The sequence below is a fragment of the Contarinia nasturtii genome, unplaced genomic scaffold (assembly GCF_009176525.2).
Source record: "Contarinia nasturtii isolate CC-2019 unplaced genomic scaffold, AAFC_CNas_1.1 Cnas_scaffold_1278, whole genome shotgun sequence".
Taxonomy (NCBI): Eukaryota; Metazoa; Arthropoda; class Insecta; order Diptera; family Cecidomyiidae; genus Contarinia; species Contarinia nasturtii.
In genome coordinates, this window is record NW_022198618.1 from 1 (window position 1) to 17,609 (window position 17,609).

The 17,609-nt window shown below is 33.7% G+C and overlaps 2 protein-coding genes and 1 long non-coding RNA gene across 4 annotated transcripts; 1 reads left to right on the forward strand and 2 right to left on the reverse strand.

Annotated features, from left to right (window-relative positions):
* Positions 1–3,165: 3,165 nt before the first annotated feature.
* LOC116345482 (collagen alpha-1(XXIII) chain-like) lies at positions 3,166–5,101 on the reverse strand. Of its 2 annotated transcripts, XM_031774897.1 has the most exons (10): positions 5,004–5,101; positions 4,841–4,938; positions 4,699–4,764; positions 4,423–4,458; positions 4,223–4,258; positions 4,117–4,143; positions 3,915–3,949; positions 3,799–3,836; positions 3,436–3,445; positions 3,166–3,354 (listed from the first exon to the last, which is right to left on the reverse strand). In XM_031774897.1, coding segments are annotated over exons 1-9 (348 nt in total). In that variant the 5' UTR covers positions 5,015–5,101; the 3' UTR covers positions 3,166–3,354; positions 3,436–3,444. The 2 variants fall into 2 exon arrangements, with proteins under 2 accessions (XP_031630757.1, XP_031630756.1); XM_031774896.1 differs by lacking the exons at positions 3,166–3,354; positions 3,436–3,445 and having other exon boundaries at positions 3,598–3,836.
* A 1,029-nt stretch (positions 5,102–6,130) lies between these two features.
* LOC116345483 (BTB/POZ domain-containing protein 3-like) lies at positions 6,131–8,458 on the forward strand. The gene is made up of 2 exons (XM_031774898.1): positions 6,131–6,328; positions 6,957–8,458. The coding sequence occupies exon 2, from the start codon at positions 6,979–6,981 to the stop codon at positions 8,329–8,331; it is 1,353 nt and encodes a 450-aa protein (XP_031630758.1). The 5' UTR covers positions 6,131–6,328; positions 6,957–6,978; the 3' UTR covers positions 8,332–8,458.
* Positions 8,459–9,787: 1,329 nt separating this feature from the next.
* LOC116345484 lies at positions 9,788–10,830 on the reverse strand. Its single transcript, XR_004201504.1, has 2 exons — positions 10,490–10,830; positions 9,788–10,189 (listed from the first exon to the last, which is right to left on the reverse strand). It is a non-coding gene; the product is annotated as an uncharacterized LOC116345484 (long non-coding RNA).
* Positions 10,831–17,609: the final 6,779 nt, after the last annotated feature.

Consider the following 17,609-nt stretch of genomic DNA (forward strand, 5'->3'; position numbering starts at 1 on the left):
CACTGTTTGAGTGCTCTATACCGAGTGTGGTAGACTTAAGTATGTATGCGCGTACCGCTTTACGCAACGCGGGTAACGCACGCCGCTTAGGCGGTTGATTAACAATCATTCTAATTAAAGGACTCACTCTATTGTCACCCACTCAACAATACACTTGTGTTTTTATTCTATGCTCACCTTCTTACAGTAATAGTTATAATCAGTGTTAAGTAAAGGTATGTATACCACTTATTATATGGCGAGTCCGACAAAAAGAACCGTGATTTATTTCTTGTGATTTTATAAAGAACAAGTGAACATTAACAATTATTCAAACAAAATAGTGTTTATGAACATAAAATTATTGAAGCAAAATGAGTTTATAATCATTTTCATATGTGAACATTAATAATTAAGATAAAAATGGTGTTTATGATCATTGGTGCAATCGGTCTAACATTAACTGCTGCAACATTTTTGGGATCATCGCTTTCCAACTGGTTATTTAACCCTTAACCGCACAGGCTAAAACAGTAACGTAAGCGCACAGGTGGGGTCTTTTTGGACCCATGAGAAATTTCATACAAAACTTATGCAAAATGGTATCCAATGAGTAAAATATGTCATTTTATAGTTAAACCATAGCTTATTCCTTACTTTCCAATACAGCATCACAATTTAATATTGATTTTTATGGGAAAAAAAATCAATTATAGCCAAAATGCTTGGTAGTTATTGATATGTACGACTTTCAGACAGTCGTGTCTTTCACTAATATCGCTAATCGACAGTCGTTGGCCAGTTAATGTGCTTCGTGTACTGCGCCGAACTACCTCTCGATATGTGAGATCAATATAGATCGAGTCTCGAGACTGCTTCCCGAAGGGCGATCGCACTTTAAACACTGTAGCTCTCTGGCATTTATAAGTTCAACCCTATGTAAACATTTTTCCTTCCTCTTCTTCTGCATTTGCAAGAAGCATGTGTGATATATCAGCTTAACTCTGAGACACCAGGTGGCAGCACATTTGCGTGATCGAAACCAATTACATTGCTTTATATGGAGTGCGATGAAATCGCGCTGCTTCCGTTCTTCCTCCATACTTGGCAAACATGTTGTTAGACGTTCGCAACAAGGCAAACCCTGCCACACCAGCAACGTTCACCAAATTCACGAAATATGCCCATACATTGTGTTTTGGATAGGATAGATCCGTAAGATCTCCGCAAGAGCTGGATCTAAGCGTGCGTAGGCCGCCGCATGATACATACTTTGATTGGCACGCCTGCTTTGATTTGCGCGTCGAAGCAACACAGAAAAACGAACGAATATATCATGCGGCGGCGTATGCACGCTTAGATCAAGCTCTTGTGGAAATCTTACGGATCTATCCTATCCAAAAAAAAAACAATGTATGAATATATATTATATTGGCCCATACAGAATACATCATTTCCCATACAAAATACTTTGGGGTCCAAAAGACCCCGTTGTGCTTTTACGTTAGTATTTTGTATAAGACTTCCCAAAACTTCATCTATGCACCAAACATTGAAATTTTTGATTTTATCACATAGATATGATATTAAAAAAGAAAACGCTCAGCGAAATTTTCCAATTTTTTTTTATATTTTTGTGATTTTTTCAAAAAACTAACTCTTAGGGCCTAAGAGACCCCACGTGTGCGTTTGAGGGTTAATAAAGACGATACAAAGTTAGAAAACACAGTGAAAAATGACATATCGATTATGAGATCAGAAGTGCATGGTGAAAACATTCTGGAAATAGCAGCCATTGTAATGATTGATCTAATTCGAACTAATGTGAGGTGGCGCTGATCAGCTGCGTTCGCATAAAAAAGTTCCCAATCTCATATACGCCAACCCCGCTTGATAATAAGATATTGACGTACATGATGTATAAGTTTTTTATCAAAATTAGATGAACTCAGCAACAACAACCATGGGCTGGAGAAAGGAAATGAACCAAATGCTCGTTGCATTCGAACGTCAAGCCCACCATACTTTGGGCAATATAAGATTGGCTTTCAATGGTCTGTCATTTGATCCGAATTTTAAGCAGTACTTTTTAAGACGTCACACGGTACGCATAGTTTTATTCTCTTCTAATTAAAAATAAATCGCAATAAGTATCAATTAAGTCTCTTAAATTTGTTTTAACAATAGATTGGAGGCAACCTATCTTCAATTTGAAATAAGTTTAAAGCTCGAAAAAGAGTTGCCAATAATATCTGTGGAATCAATCAAAGTCCATGACTCAAGTGATGAAGAAGACACCAGTGGAGCAACCAATCGAAGCACCACAAATATATCAACTCAGATGGTTGTAAATGCTGCTTTCCCTTCTGTTTCCTACGAGAGTGATGCTGGAAGTAGTATATTGGCAAAATTGACCAGCGATCGTAATGAAACTCACATTGCTTCAACAACAATTAAAAGACGAAGTTTTGGAAATGCACCAATTCCTGATCATCAGTAAGATTGAGTTTAAATATTTGTACCAAAAAACGTCAATTTTAACTTTTATCTCCTTCTTTCAGACCCAATGACACCATTGGTGTAACCCAAGCTGGTTCATCAATGGCAGAAAAGTCGATTGTGAATGGCAATGGTCTTGATTTGGTCAACAATGGAACTATCGCGTCGAATGGTGCTGCTTCCAACGAATTTGTTCATAGTTTCAAAATGGTACTCCTGTTATAAGACTTCAGATAGTCGATGATAATTAGAATGAGCGGCAAAACAAGACAAACAGCTTGAAAACGAATGCACGTAAAGATGACCAAAGCAATGATAATACGGACACAGTTCCCAATATGGTGAACGTTGGTACAACGCGACAGTCAATACCATCAAACCAATTGGTAATGATGAAACGATTCAAGTGCGAATTGTGTCAATATTCCACCAATCAGAAGTAAAACATTGATCGACAAAAACTTACTCATACCAGCCATAAAAAACATCGCTGTGAAATTTGCATGAAGTCTTTTAAAGGAAAATATTATATGAAAATTCATTTGAAAAACATCTACAAAATCAACCAATGAATTCACATAAAATTCAAGTTAAGATATGACCTTTATACGACGTTTCGACTTATACTGAAATGCATTTAGTTTCTAGCGGGATGAAGAAAAGAGATAAAAAAAAAACAACAAAGAATTTATCTGTGTTTTCATGCTTTAATCATAATCACTCATTTTGTATTTTTCAATTACAAATCACATGTTGCTTTCTATACAAAGCAGAAGGCTTTTGTACGAAGTAAAATAAAAATATTGTGTTTTTATCAAATTTCTTATTGTTGTTCCATCATCAAAACAACGTAAGAAGAAATTGTCGTCCTGCCGTCTGAATGAAACAAGAAAATTTCCTTTTCAAATCACATTTGTCGAGATGCAGTAAATGAAATATTCAGTTTAAATAACAAACCTATGATATTCTGAACAAATAGAAATATAAAGAAAGATTGGATTCAGTGATCTTGTTCAGTATCATGATTGTTATTTTCTTAATTGAAAAAAGTATGAAACTTTTATTTTGTTTTTCAACATTAATACACTTTATTGGTATCAAAAATACTCATATACGTATTTCGGAAACAATGCTTCCTTCTTCAGTGAGTTAGATGAACAAACTGATTTTTAAAAACAAAAATGAATTGACAACAAAAACAATGGTATATTGTAAAAAGTAAATAAAAACTATTTACAATAAGAATAATCAAAGTTAACCAAGAACTACACATCAAATTTGCCAAAAATGGAATTATAGATCGGTCCGTTATTTTCTTACCATGCGATTGGCATGTTGCACGATTCCCCTTTTAGGCCCTGTTCGGATGAAAAAATTCATTGTGATCAAAATGATTTTGTCATTTATGAATAAATTAGAGTGTTTAAATCTCTTACCGGATAACCAGGTAAACCAGGTAAACCAGTATCACCTACACGCACATATAAAAAGCACAGAATATAGAGTAAACATCAAAATAAAATTTATCGAATTTTAATGTTTTGCTTCAAGCCCATTGAATTGGGTTTACAATGGAGTTTCGGAATTTTCGTTCACAATTTCAATTGGCATGTGATTAAAGTATTTTAAATCATTTACCTTTGTCTCCCTTTAGTCCTGGGTAACCTATTTAACAATGCATATTTTAATTGGTTGGTCTACTTTTTTCACAACAAAAAGTATTTTCGGTTTCAGGTCAACGTACCTGGCATACCCGGTAACCCTGGATGGCCCTCATTTCCTACACACGCATAAAAACAGAATGATTATTAAAATAAAATCAAATGAACATGCTTCAGTTCAAATTGATAATGAAAAACACTTGAAAGTTGGGCTGCACATTCGCACCAAATTCACAGATTAATTTAAATTGATATCAAAACATTGAATTTATTTATCATTTACCTTTTTCTCCCATTAGTCCCGGGACTCCCGGGTAACCTATTTAAGAAAGCATATTTTGATGAAATGAATTGATTATTGCACGTTTTTTTTTGTTTTAAATATTTATCATCCCGACCAATACACTCAGTTTTCGGGCGATACGGTGCCGTGCGGCAATATCTTCCATATATAGTGGATCGATATAGTGTAGATATCGACACTATTTAGTGCTATTTCTATGTATTATGGACACACTGATATCATCACGTCGGGTTCAATTTAAAAAAAAAATCTCACCTGGTCTGCCCGGTAGTCCTGGTGGACCGGCTATTGAGGACATCTGCTTAATCTGTTCAAGTTGCTCTAATAAAAAAACAATTGAAGAAAAATTACAAAAATGACTCGAAAAAATCGATTTTCAAGAATTGAATTTTGCTACCTTTTACGACATTTTCGCAAATTTCACGAACATCTTTCTCAGTCATTACATCAGCCGAAACGAAGCCCATAAAAAATAAACCTCCAAATAATATCAACCTATTACAGAAAAAGTTGCGAAATATATATTAAAAAACTTTAGACTTTTTTTGAACAACACTCACTTTAACATCATTCACGTCTTCTTGCTTCGAATTTTATAATTGATATCCAACAATGCTTGTAGTCGTGGCACAGGAACCATTCAAACTGTGTTCCAATGTGAAATTTTCATTATTTATACAATAGCCGAATTCTCTTTTAATTCCACCAGTTTGAGATATCATTATCAAGCGATTTCAAGCTAAATTTCCAAACCCACGCAACTCTTCTTTTGCGGGTGTATTTATTAGTTCATATATTCGCGTTTTGTTATCATTTTTGTTTTTTTTTTAAGCTTTGACGAAATTAAGCTGAAATTTCCGTTTCAGTCGTGATTGGACTCAGAATTTAGATAAAATATGAAATCTTATGAAAGCTTATGCAAAAATTGACCTTTTATTTACATTTAAATTCTCAGAAGAAACAAAAAACAAATGTTCAACAAACAAATTCAAGGCCATCTCGAATTGAAGATTATGATTTGAATTAGGATGATGATAGAATGTTTTTCTTATTTTATTTCACAATTAAATAAAATTCTACGTTTTTTTGTACTCGCTCGTTTCCATTTAACGTAACTTGTGATAATAATGTGATTTTTGGAAACGTTTTTATTAAAGACATTTGACTTTTAATTGATTACAGTCAGTCGTTGGTAGTTGATAAAAAAATAAATATTATTGTGCCGAAGTACACTTCAAGTTCATAGATAGCAATTATTCTCTAGACATTTAGATAAATGAGGGCAAAGATTGAACCATGCTCTTTATTCAATATGGAAATAAGTGAGATGAAGATAAAGAACTAACTCTTTAAGGTCAACGGGAACATGCCATTATTTTCTTCAGTGAGAAAAAACATCAAAAAAGCATTAATGCTTGGAAACTGAAAAATTACGATCGATTTTCAATAACATTTTTTTTTTAAATCGCTCAAGTTTAATGACATAAACTTCCTAAATTATTGCTTCAGTCTAATTTGTTTTATTTGGTCACTTCCTTTTCGTTCTTTGAAATTTCGCGCGAAACACTTTCGCTTTTCGTTTGACAATTGATTAGTTTTCTGTCTCATGGTGTGATAAGCGAAGATGGCGCACTATCATCGACGCTTGTCACGAATCATTTGTCTAAGGCTACTATTGCACAGTTCATCTCCTGATATTTCATCACCATACATTTTTTTGCGCAGATTAAAATTTTCGATCGATTCCACCATCCGTGGTCATTAATTTAAAGTAATTGAAGTAAAATCCAACAATTGAATTCCAAAACCTTAGCTCATTTACAAAAAAAATTCAATTCTACGGCGAATTTAATAAGCAGACAGTTTTCTTGACAAACACACTGAGGTGAGTAGAATTTTTTTTTTCGCGGTCCATTGAGTGAAATGTTACCATTCTCGTGAACATACTCAAAAACACATTTTTCTATTTTATAAATGATTAAGTTTCTGTTGCATTCTGATGCTTATAGGAACAATGCAAATAAATCAAAATATATGCCAAACATATTTCAGCGCTGTAAAAGTCGCTGATTTCAAACTGACAATATAATTTATTGCTATTTTAGGTCATTATCTGGTAACGCTTGTTACCTTGAATAAGTTTGATTTTCTTTTCACGTATTCTGCACAAAAACTGGGAATCACTGTATCTAATGCAATGAAATTTTCCAAAAAATCGATCATACTGTATGAGTATGATACAATACAAACATACAACATTTTCAATTCTTGGAAAGAGTTCAATATGGCGTCTATGCTCAATAGCCACTAAACATACATACAAAGAAATAATGACGTGTTCGATTTGCATACAGTTTTTTTCACGACTGTACATTTGAAGACTTGGTTTTCCCATTTTTTTCTATAAACGATCGAAAAGTTTTCTTTCGCAAGTAATACTTGTCTTGAAATTATATTTCAAGGAAAATTCAACTCTGAATTAAATTCCACATCGCATTTCTTTTCATTCACAGTTATTGTACAATTGAATTCAAAATGGCCCAAAGCACCGATCAAAATGTTCCGGTCGAGCAACAAGTGACCAAACTGTACGAGCTTCAGTTGCGCGACAAGGCCAGTTCTGTTCTTTACCTGAATACGAAAACGTTTGACGTTAAGTTTTTGTTTTTCGAACAAAATACCGCCGATGTTGCCGAGAAAAAACTCATTGAAGAGGTACCGGCTCACAAGGCAATTTTGGCTGCGGTAAGTCCAGTATTTGATGCTGAATTCTTCGGTTCAGTCAAGGAAAAAGGTGACGTTGAAATCGTCGATTCATCGCCGGAGGCGTTTAAAGAATTTTTAAAGTGTTTTTACTTCGGCACTGTCACATTCACAATGAAAAACATCCCGGAAATCATGAATTTGGCCAACAAATACGATGTCGCCGACTGCATGGGTGCATGTGCCAAATTTCTTATGGACAATTTAACATCGAATGATATTTGCTGGGTCTATGAATTGGCCATGTTGCACGTGCATCAAGAATTGAAAAAATTCTGCGATGAATTCATCATTTCGAACGCAAGCACAGTGCTAAAATCGGAGGAATTTCTCGCGTCTAGTCAAAAATTGTTACGTGAAATTCTGATTTTGGACCTTTGTTGTAAAGAAACAGTCGTCTTCGATCAATGTATGGCTTGGGCAAAAAACGCATGCCAACAAAGCGGCATAAATGCAAATGTTGCATCGAATTTACGAGATCAACTGGGCGATTGCTTGTACTTGATTCGATTCGGATTAATGACAATTCAAGAATTTTCGGAAGCCACACTCAACTGCGAAGGAATTTTTACACTTGATGAAATGGGCGATATAATGCGTTCGATATCGTTGAAAGGATTTGTTTCGAAGAAGTTCCATCAAAATCCGCGATGTTACTGGGATCAAAGCAAAGTTTGGATATGTAAGCCTAACCATTGGAGCCACGAAAAACAAATTCAAGAACGTGAAATTGTCTTCATTACATCAAATAGAACTACGTTGCTCGGGAGAGTATTTTTTGCAGCCGTATTTAGCAATAGCCACCATGGTATATTGAATGCCAAAGTCACCATTGTGGAGATACAAGGCCAATCATTTGCTGCCGAAAACGGGACCATTCTATTCCAAGACACACAGTCCCTTTCCCAAAATACAACAAATTACATCAAGCTACCGATCCCAATCGTTATCAATAGGAACAATACATATCAATTGTGTTGTGAATTTGGAAATAAAAACCATTCGAAATATTTTTACGGATGCAAACTTGGTGAAGTCACATTAAAGAATGGCCTTATCATTACATTTGAAAAGGGCAGTGGTCACGAGCATATGATTAAACGCTTGGAAGTAATCGACAACTAATCGAACAGTTCGAGATTCCGTTGGAGATTTGATTAGGTTTACGACAAAAAAACTAACATTTTCTGCCATTTAAAACTTCACATAAACAATCATCAAAACAAATTTATTTAAAATAATGAAATTCGCTTAAAATTCGCAATGCATTTCAATACAGTTTTCCATTCATTTTTGTATTAAACGAAAAGTTAAATAAATCAACAATTATATTAATTTCTTTGGTGTTGATCTGTCATTTATACTCTTGGTCTTTGATTGCTGAGTCATTTATTGCCATTTTCCAAAACAATTGGGTAAGAAATCTCATTCAAAATTAACTTTTAAACAGGCTCCCAGAAAGTACATGAAGTATCTATTCCAGTGGTTCCCAAGTCAGTTAGACTCGCGGCCCATTCAGTGAAAAGTTACCATTTTCGCAAACATACTCAAACATATTTTTTAAACAAATGATGAAGTTTTTGCTGCATTCTGATGCTTATAGGAACAATGCAAATAAATCAAAATATATGCGCTCTAAAAGTCGCTGATGTCAAACTGACAACATTATTTATTACTATTTTGAGTCGTTGTCTAAAAAATAATCTGGTAACGATTAAAAAATAATCTGAATAAGTTTGATTTTCTTTTCAATAGAAAATCTTGTTTACACGTATTCTGCACAAAAATGATTTTTTTTTCGTTAAATTTTCATTATTTGTACTTTGATATGCTCGTGGACCAACTGTCTTAGCTGTCACTTTTTCTTAGCTGCACATTGAATTTATAAAATAAATTCAACAGTAATTCATCGAAATTTTGATCATAAAATAAAATAAACTAGCTGAAGAGACCAACCGGCTAAGCCTATGAAGAGACAAAATGCGAATTCCCCTCATCTGTGCCATCTTGTATTCCATAGTTGAACTCAATTTAGTTACAATGAATTGAATCGAAAAAGAGAAAAAAAAACAACAACAGTAACATGGCTACATAGATCTGTTGACCAGTGAGATACGAATAACAATGGAATGAAAGAATGAAGAAAGCGTATGTGTATGTATGCATCAGCACGCATAGATGTACAGCTCTATGTGGCCGTGCTATTGTTGTTGTTTTTTCTCTTTTTCATTTCAATGCTACAGAATTAAATTCAGTTTTTCGATCTAATTCGAACTAATGTGAGATGGCGCTGATCAGCTGCGTTCGCATAAAAAAGTTCCCAATCTCATATACGTCAACCCCGCTTGGAAGAGACAAAGCAAACCGTCTTTTATTTCCACAAGGTGCTTCCTTTGAGGACTGATAATTGGTAGAATTAAAAAATTCAAACACAAAGTTCATCAAGCTACTACCTCTACTACTGATTGAATCCCAATCATCCTCTCTGAAAATTGACTGAAAAACTACAACGAAACACATAAACATAAAGCCACAAAGAAGATCACATGGACCCCTTTTCATTCCAAATCAAAGTACAATGTTTTGGATTTTCTCATAATGATTTTATTTTAATTTCAATGTCAAATTGACAGGTTACTCCACGATCACAATGATCCCTACAAACTAGATGATTTTTTTTTTATTTTTTTCATTTAATTTCAAATCAAATCAATCGTATAGATGTATGTTTTTAAGAAAATGTACGAAGAAGTCGTTCAAACCGAGTCGAATGTTCTAACAGACAAATGGTTTTTTATGTTGACCATAAAGAGAATTGTTGTTGGAATGGTGCTGCTAACTGGCTGTGTTGTTGTCCTTCTTCTTCTTCTTCTTTCTTTGCAACTTGCAAATCGTTGATTTTGTTGTTGTTTGATACATTCAGATTGGCTGTGTCCGTGTACAAAAAGCGGTCGTCGTTGATATCTAGTAGTGGATGTTTACTCTGAAAGGGAGAACAAAATACGATGATCAATGGCATAAAAGGAATAGAAACAATGTACATATCGACGCAAATATGAAACAAATCTGCGCAAAATCATCAACACACAGTCAGCAGTCACTGTCAAGACCAATGTATAGATTGTGTGTTTTGTTTACTGTGAAAAAAATCGACTTCCCGTTAGTCGATGCGAACGCAAGACTGAATGATGTTTATTGTTTGCACACGGAGTTTTTGCGTCGCAAAAGTGTGAATTTTACCACTGTCTCTCGAATATCGGAAAATAATGAAATTGGTACTTACCGATATTATTCTTTGTCCCATTGGAGGGAAACTGCCATTTTGCCACGCAAACTAGCCAAAATTTTCTTGTTGAACGTTTTGTAGCCCAGTTCTTTGGCAATTGTCTTCACTGCTTCTTTGTCACACTTTGTTATTTTCAGTTGCTTCATTATCTCATGAACTTTGCTAACATCAGGCATCTTTGACTTTTTCGATGATGCCATTTTCTTCGTTTTTTTCTTTCTTCGTAGAACGTGAAAATAAATAGTAAATTTTGAAAAGTTGATTTGAATGTTTTTAGCGGTGAACTCTAATTAAACAACAATTGGAAGAAGGGAAATGTTCGACACATCCAATTTAATCGAATGCGCAATTCGGAATGATTCACCTTTGACATTTGCACAAATAATATACGTGATGGCTTGTGAAGCGGATGCAGCGCCGTCAAACTGAACTGGACCACTACAACTACTTTGCCCAAGCAATTCTATCCATATTTGATGAGACAGAGACGAGTATATATTTTGTGTCGAAAAATTTTCATTTCAGAAAAAGAAATGATTTTTTCACAAAAATAAATTTATTGAGGTCGAGTTAATTGGATTTAATTAAGACGGATCAATTGTTATTCTTCCAACGATTCGCGCCAACTTATGGCGAAACTCACAAATATTTTGACAGCTACAACATAGAGATCATCATCCAACATTCATATCGCACCAATGCATTTGGCCCACTCCAATTCTTTCTTGTGTGAGTTGATACGTTCTGTTTGTCGGCGACTGCGATAGCATAAACACGTGTTTATTAGGTGCAGTAATTTTGCACATAAAGTTCACATTATTTTGATTTGATTTTCATTGAAAATTCGTTAAATTCTAAAAAGAAACTAAACAAATACACTCACTGTTGGTGATTGAAACAATAAGTTCAGCGAAACAAAATGGAAAAGAAAAGGAAGTAAGTAAATTGTTTGCCAATTGAACCATTGTACCGCATTGTACGGTTGTTGTTGTTGTAATGAAAAATTGCGTCGTAGAATTGTCTGTCATGAAATGGATTTATTCTGAACCACTTGTTGCCATTATTGGTTTTAGACTTTGTTTTGAATATAATTGTATGGAAATGCTGTGCCCACAAGACTAAATCACAATTATTTTTTGTTTAATATTTTCTAGGCGGCCAACAATGGGCCGCGTCGTTGACGATTTGGATCGCAGCACACCATCTCAGCTGGAATGTTCGGGAATGTCTATCGGGCACAGTGGCAGTGCGTGTTTAATTGATCCGACTGAGATCAAACAAGAGACATGCGAAGCCTGATCATGCCCATAGCTAACAACACCTCTAATGCGTATTCCGAGTACTAATTGACGTTTGTGACAATATGGCCGTCACGGTTTGGCAAAATCATAATGAATCGATTAAACTGCGTTAAACTGTTAAAATAAAACAGTAAAAATAAATAGATTTTAATTTTTTACATTTTTGAAAATAAAAAATCTTTTGTTTTTTTAATTTTGTGAGATTTTCTGTCCAAAATATTCAAAAATATCAAATTAATTAAAATGAATTGGTTGACATAACCTCACTTTTGTGTCACAATTGTGATAAACCGATTAAATAATTATTAAAACAGTAGAGATAAAAATATTTTAATTTTTTACATTTTTAAAAATAAAAATTCTTTGTTTTGTTTTGTAGTTTCCGGTAGTTTCGTGAGATTTACTGCACGATATTCAAAAATATTAAATTAATAAAAAATGAAGTGGTTGACACGGGTTGACATAACCTCACTTTTGTGTCATAATCGGTCACAATCATAATATGTAAACAGATTCACAGGGTGCCTAGAAAAGGCGAGAAACGTGTGTCATATTCCAGTATTGTTTTTCAGAGAACATTTGAAAATTACTGTGCCGTAATATTTTACGGCAATTTAATGGGTACAATGCGGTACAATGTAGTGTATATTTATCACAGTGGACAGCAGTTTTTTGTTTAAATTTTGTTTAAATTACATAATAGATTATCGAAACCGTCTTAGTCTTATTATTATATCGCAGTTTATACACGTAATTTCCAAATTCTAACCTAGGAGGCCTTTGGCCCCGATTTATGAATGGTTGATAAGCCCTTGGCCATAGAGTAAGAAAAAACATTGAAGTTTGAAAATCGGTATAAATGTGTATATTACACACCACTGAAAACTGGCCATTCCAACCAATTCCAACTATGAGCCACGATAAGCCATATTTATGGTATTTCGAGCCAAAAAAATAACCTTAAAGTCCAAATTTTATTGTATTTAAAAATTATTAAAATTCATGTGATATTTTGACTCTTTAGTTTGGAAAATTTCGCCCACAAAATTAGTAATATCAATTAAAAGACCTCTGTCCGCCTCTGTCGAAACCAATATTTGAAGCACAAAATTTTACGGCTAATTTAAATATCTTAATTCCTAATTTCAATCGATTTTAACACATTACCTACTGTTACCTGCGAATAGTAAAGTTTTTATAGTGAACTCCAAATTTAATTATTATAAAAACAATTACGTCTTTTATTTCTTACGGTTCACAAATCTAAAAAATTGCAAGCACTGAAAATTTAGAGAATTTGAATAAAAAACAATAAAAAATAAAACAAGAGCATTTCCGTTAACATCGTAGCAAAATATATTCAATTTTATTCGATTTTATTCAATCATATTCCGTCATATTCAATATAGACTTATAACCTAGTACATGTATTGCGATCAATTGCGATGTATTGTCATTATGTTTGTTCTGTTTTGTTTAATAAAAAAATCGAAAAAAAAAATCAAATGAAAAAGATTATCAAATTTGATTTAAACTACAACGATCTAAATATGATCACATATCGTCACATATGTTATGATTATTATAAATGAGTCATAATTAATAAAAACTACACCATTCTTACAAATAATACTATTTGAATTCTGTTCTATTGCCCGGAAAAAATATATAATCTGCGTAAAGATCTGCGCATGAGTAGCTGTTGTTGTTCCTTCATAGTCTTGCCTCTTGCAGCATTATTTGCAAAAGTGCGCGAATATTCGTCAATGATGAACTCGATGAAATCATCTTTATGTCTGGGACAATGCGTAAAGTCTGAATTTTCATATAATGGAATTTGAGAAAGATAGTTGCCAACAGACGTAAAAGCAGATTTATAATTGAAATTTATACAAAATCCCATCTTTTCAAATACTTTGTGTGTGACATTGCATATGAAGAATGTACTGACACATGGTCTACGTGTATCTGATATACTTTCAAAAAACTCTCCAGACATTTTGCGATTTTCACCTAGTACATTTTCACAAATCTCACACATATTTTGGCTGCCTTCAATTTTAAGTTCAATTCTTCCCGCGCGTAAAGCAATGGTCGCATCTTCAGGTGTCTTCATTGTATCTTCCAGTTTGAGCAAGTTCAAAAGTTCGTAGAGGTCCTCAGGTTGATCTTGTTGGAAGTCCATTTGAATTTCGTCAACATTATTATCATATTGGTTGTTATTTTTTTTCGCTGTACTCGATATGTTATGTATGTTTAAATTATCTTGAGTATTTGTAAATGCTGAACATTGTTTCAATCGCAAATATAACAGCTTTCGAAGAGCAGAGGCAAATTGTTGCGTGGTTGGATTATCATTCCATCCTCCAAGAAATCGTATTCTCGAGAAAAAGCTTTCAAGCATATCCTGAGACAGATAAAATACATCTAAAGACGGCAGGTCACCCGAAGCAACATATTTGGTATACATTTGCATGATGCTAATCATATTTATCATTAATCCAAGAAAGCCTGTTTTTCTTTGTGATTCGACACACCGTACTCGTCTGAATTTTAATGATTTCAAATATGGGATTACCTCTTCGTAGAACGAGAATATTGAATGCATATTTCTGTTGTATATTGCACTCTTAAAAGTTAAATATTCCAATACTTGTTTTGAATTCATTGAATCAAACAGTTTATTCATTGTTTGGATGAAAAAAATGGTTGATTCACATCCTGTAAATTTTTTGTCGTGTGTGCCCAACAAGTATTGCATTGATGATGCCACTCTGTTCGAAAAAGTTTGAACAGCCCATTTAACTTTCATTCTGTCTCTTGAATATTCAATATGTTTCTTGGTAAGACGATGGGTGATAAATTTGTTTCTATCACGATATTTTTCGAGCCTTTCTATGTATTTCCATTCAATTTTACCACACGATGGATGCTGTATATATTTTAAGTCGACCAAAGCATTTCGTACACATTTGATCATGTGGCAAGGATCAAATATGATAAATATTAAAAATGAAAACAGACCATCCAGTCAGTTATTGGTTTATTCAACTACGTTTTTTATTGAAAATCCGAGCTTTCGATCGTTGTTGTGATCTTCTTCAGGGCTAAAAATATAATACAACAAAGTTAACAAACTAGTTCCTCGACACATCTTATCAACAATAAATAGATCACAATAAATCCAAACTTACAAACAATGGTAACAGCAGTTTCAAAGTCAATTATGTCTTCTGTTGCAAACATTGCATGGTCAAAAATTAATGTAGTGCACATTAGATAGTAATAATAAATTTTTTTCCAAAAAACAACTCTAAGAAAATGTTGTATGCTGTACACATGTCAATAGTAATGAACTGTAAGCTAAACCATGCGCAAGTTAGACAACCTCAATATTGAAACGTCAATAGATGACTTTAAACAGATTTTAAAACCTAACAAAATCTTATGTTTTCAAACCAAAACCACTGATAATGTGTTTATCAAAGAAACTATATAACAAACAATCATAAACAAAAAACTTAACAAACTTTACAAAAAATGGGATCATACATGTCGCTAACGTTACTAGATTCCAAACTTCTTATATTAACACAATTTTTAGAATTCTTTATAAACAGTTCTTCTATATAGAATCTCTTTGACATATTACTACATTTAGCTAAGACTTTTGCGTTATCAAAATCAAATCGATGATTGTTATCAATGGCATGTTGTGCTAATGCACTTTTATAACGTTCATTGTTGACCACTGTTAATTCATGTTGTCTCAATCTCTTACTCAACCATTGAGCTGTATTCCCTATGTATTCCTTATCACGGCAATCCAAACATTTAATGGCATAAATTAATTTGCTTTGCGATCTAATCGGAATCTTGTCTTTAACATTTGAGAACAGAGCAGCAACTTTTTTAGATGTATGAAATGAGATACGACAATCCATATACGTGCTGATCAGTTTAGAAATATGTTCTGAAATGCCATTGATATACTCCAACGAATAGAATTGTGTAATATTACTGCTTGTCATCACAGGTGTAGCATTTGTTGTGGTCGTCCTATTGTTATTACTATTGTATTTGTTGAAAATCCCATTAATTAATGGCCTAGGATAATTATTACGTGATAGAATTGTGAAAATGACGTCCTTCAAATCCTTTTGAGTTTTATTTGAGCTAAGTTTGCAAACCCTATCAATCAAACCCACTGCTGTGCTAATTTTGTTGTTCAACGGATGAAATGAATTTAAGTTAAGTACTCTACCACTAGCAATCGGTTTAATGTACCATTCAGTGGAAATACTACCGTCTAGATTATGTATTGTTAGTGTGTCTAGGAAAGGCAATTGTCCATTCTGTTCACTTTCCATTGTAAACTGAATAGATTTACAAACACTGTTAAATACGTCCAAAATGCCGTTTGCCATCCGTTCAGGTAACGCCAACCAAATATCATCCACATATTTCTTAATCGTTTTTATGTCATAGTTCAATGATTCTTTGACTTTATTAATAGCCTGGTCCAAAACCCAATCCATCAATATCTCCGCAATTATACAACTAATAGAGCTTCCCATAGGGGTGCCAAACACTTGTTTGTAATGTACGTTTCCAAAGGAGAAAAAACTGTTTGTAGTACAAAAATCAAACATTTCCATGAAAATTTCTTGTGTAAGTGTTGTGTATTGTTGTATTTCAATCCATCGACTGGAGACAATTCTCCTAATATCACTAATAGATGCGTTAGTGAAAAGAGACACTACGTCAAATGAAATCAAAATTTCTCCCTGTGTGAGTTTTTGATCTAATGCAAAGTTCTTGAAATCGTAAGAATTGCTGATATAGTATCTGGATTTTGGAAGTTTTTGTAATATGTTAGCCAAAAATTTAGACAAACCACTGGTAGCACTGTCTATATCCGCCACAATTGGTCTAAGCGGAATACCTGGTTTATGTGTTTTTGGAACAAAGTAAGCTTTAGGACACACTGCATTGTATGTTGTTAATTTCTTTTTGGTTGTCAAATCAATTAAGTCCTGCTCAAACATTTTCTTCACTAGCTGGTTGTTTTTCCTTTGCAATGATGAGGTTTGATCGGTAGCCACTACATACGTGCTGGTGTCTGTTTTCATTTTTAATATTCACGAAACAGTCGATAGGAACCAGATGATAAATATTGTTTTATCGTTGAATGGATTTTTAAACCACGGAATTAAATTATCTGGATTGAGTGAAGCACCAAGTAACTCACAAAATGATAAATTTTATTTGAGCCCATCCATGCATATATTTGTTACTGTAGCTCCGGAGCTAGTAATGACGTTTAAAGTATGAAGAAATAAGTTCATTTTTTCGAGAGCATCCAAACTTCTAATACAGTAATATGCAACGGGAAAGGATGTTCGCGATTGAAGTATTGTTACCATAAAGACAATAACGTTGTTGGTAATTGGCAGATGACCATTTGGTAAGGTTTTCCCGTAATCAATAAAACCAGTCCATAACTTTTTACCATGCAGCCACATACAATGCTTCCTTATCGACATTTCATCAAACGAAAGAGATACAAGCAATGATTTTCCATTTTTATTCATTTCCGCTGCTTCCGTTTTCAAAATTTTAATTGAATCCGGTAATATTCCCGATGAGCCATTACAATTACTGTACCTGAACCATCTCCGTAAGGTAAAAGGAGCCGGAAGATTTTTTCCAAACTGTTCGCGTACAAATTTGTAGCCACTTGCACTTATTGAGTGAAGCGTTATCGCAAATTTCCTCACTGCACTATTATGCTGACCATTTTTATTATGACGAGC

Excerpts from the sequence above, each read along its gene's own strand:
- LOC116345482 (XM_031774896.1), bottom strand. Across the intron at positions 4,765-4,840 it reads TTGCGAAAATGTCGTAAAAG|AGCAACTTGAACAGATTAAG; the intron begins GTAGCAAAATTC and ends TTTTTTTATTAG. Across the intron at positions 3,837-3,914 it reads CTGGTTTACCTGGTTATCCG|GGCCTAAAAGGGGAATCGTG; the intron begins GTAAGAGATTTA and ends TCATCCGAACAG.
- LOC116345483 (XM_031774898.1), top strand. The coding sequence starts at position 6,979 with ATGGCCCAAAGCACCGATCAAAATGTTCCGGTCGAGCAACAAGTGACC.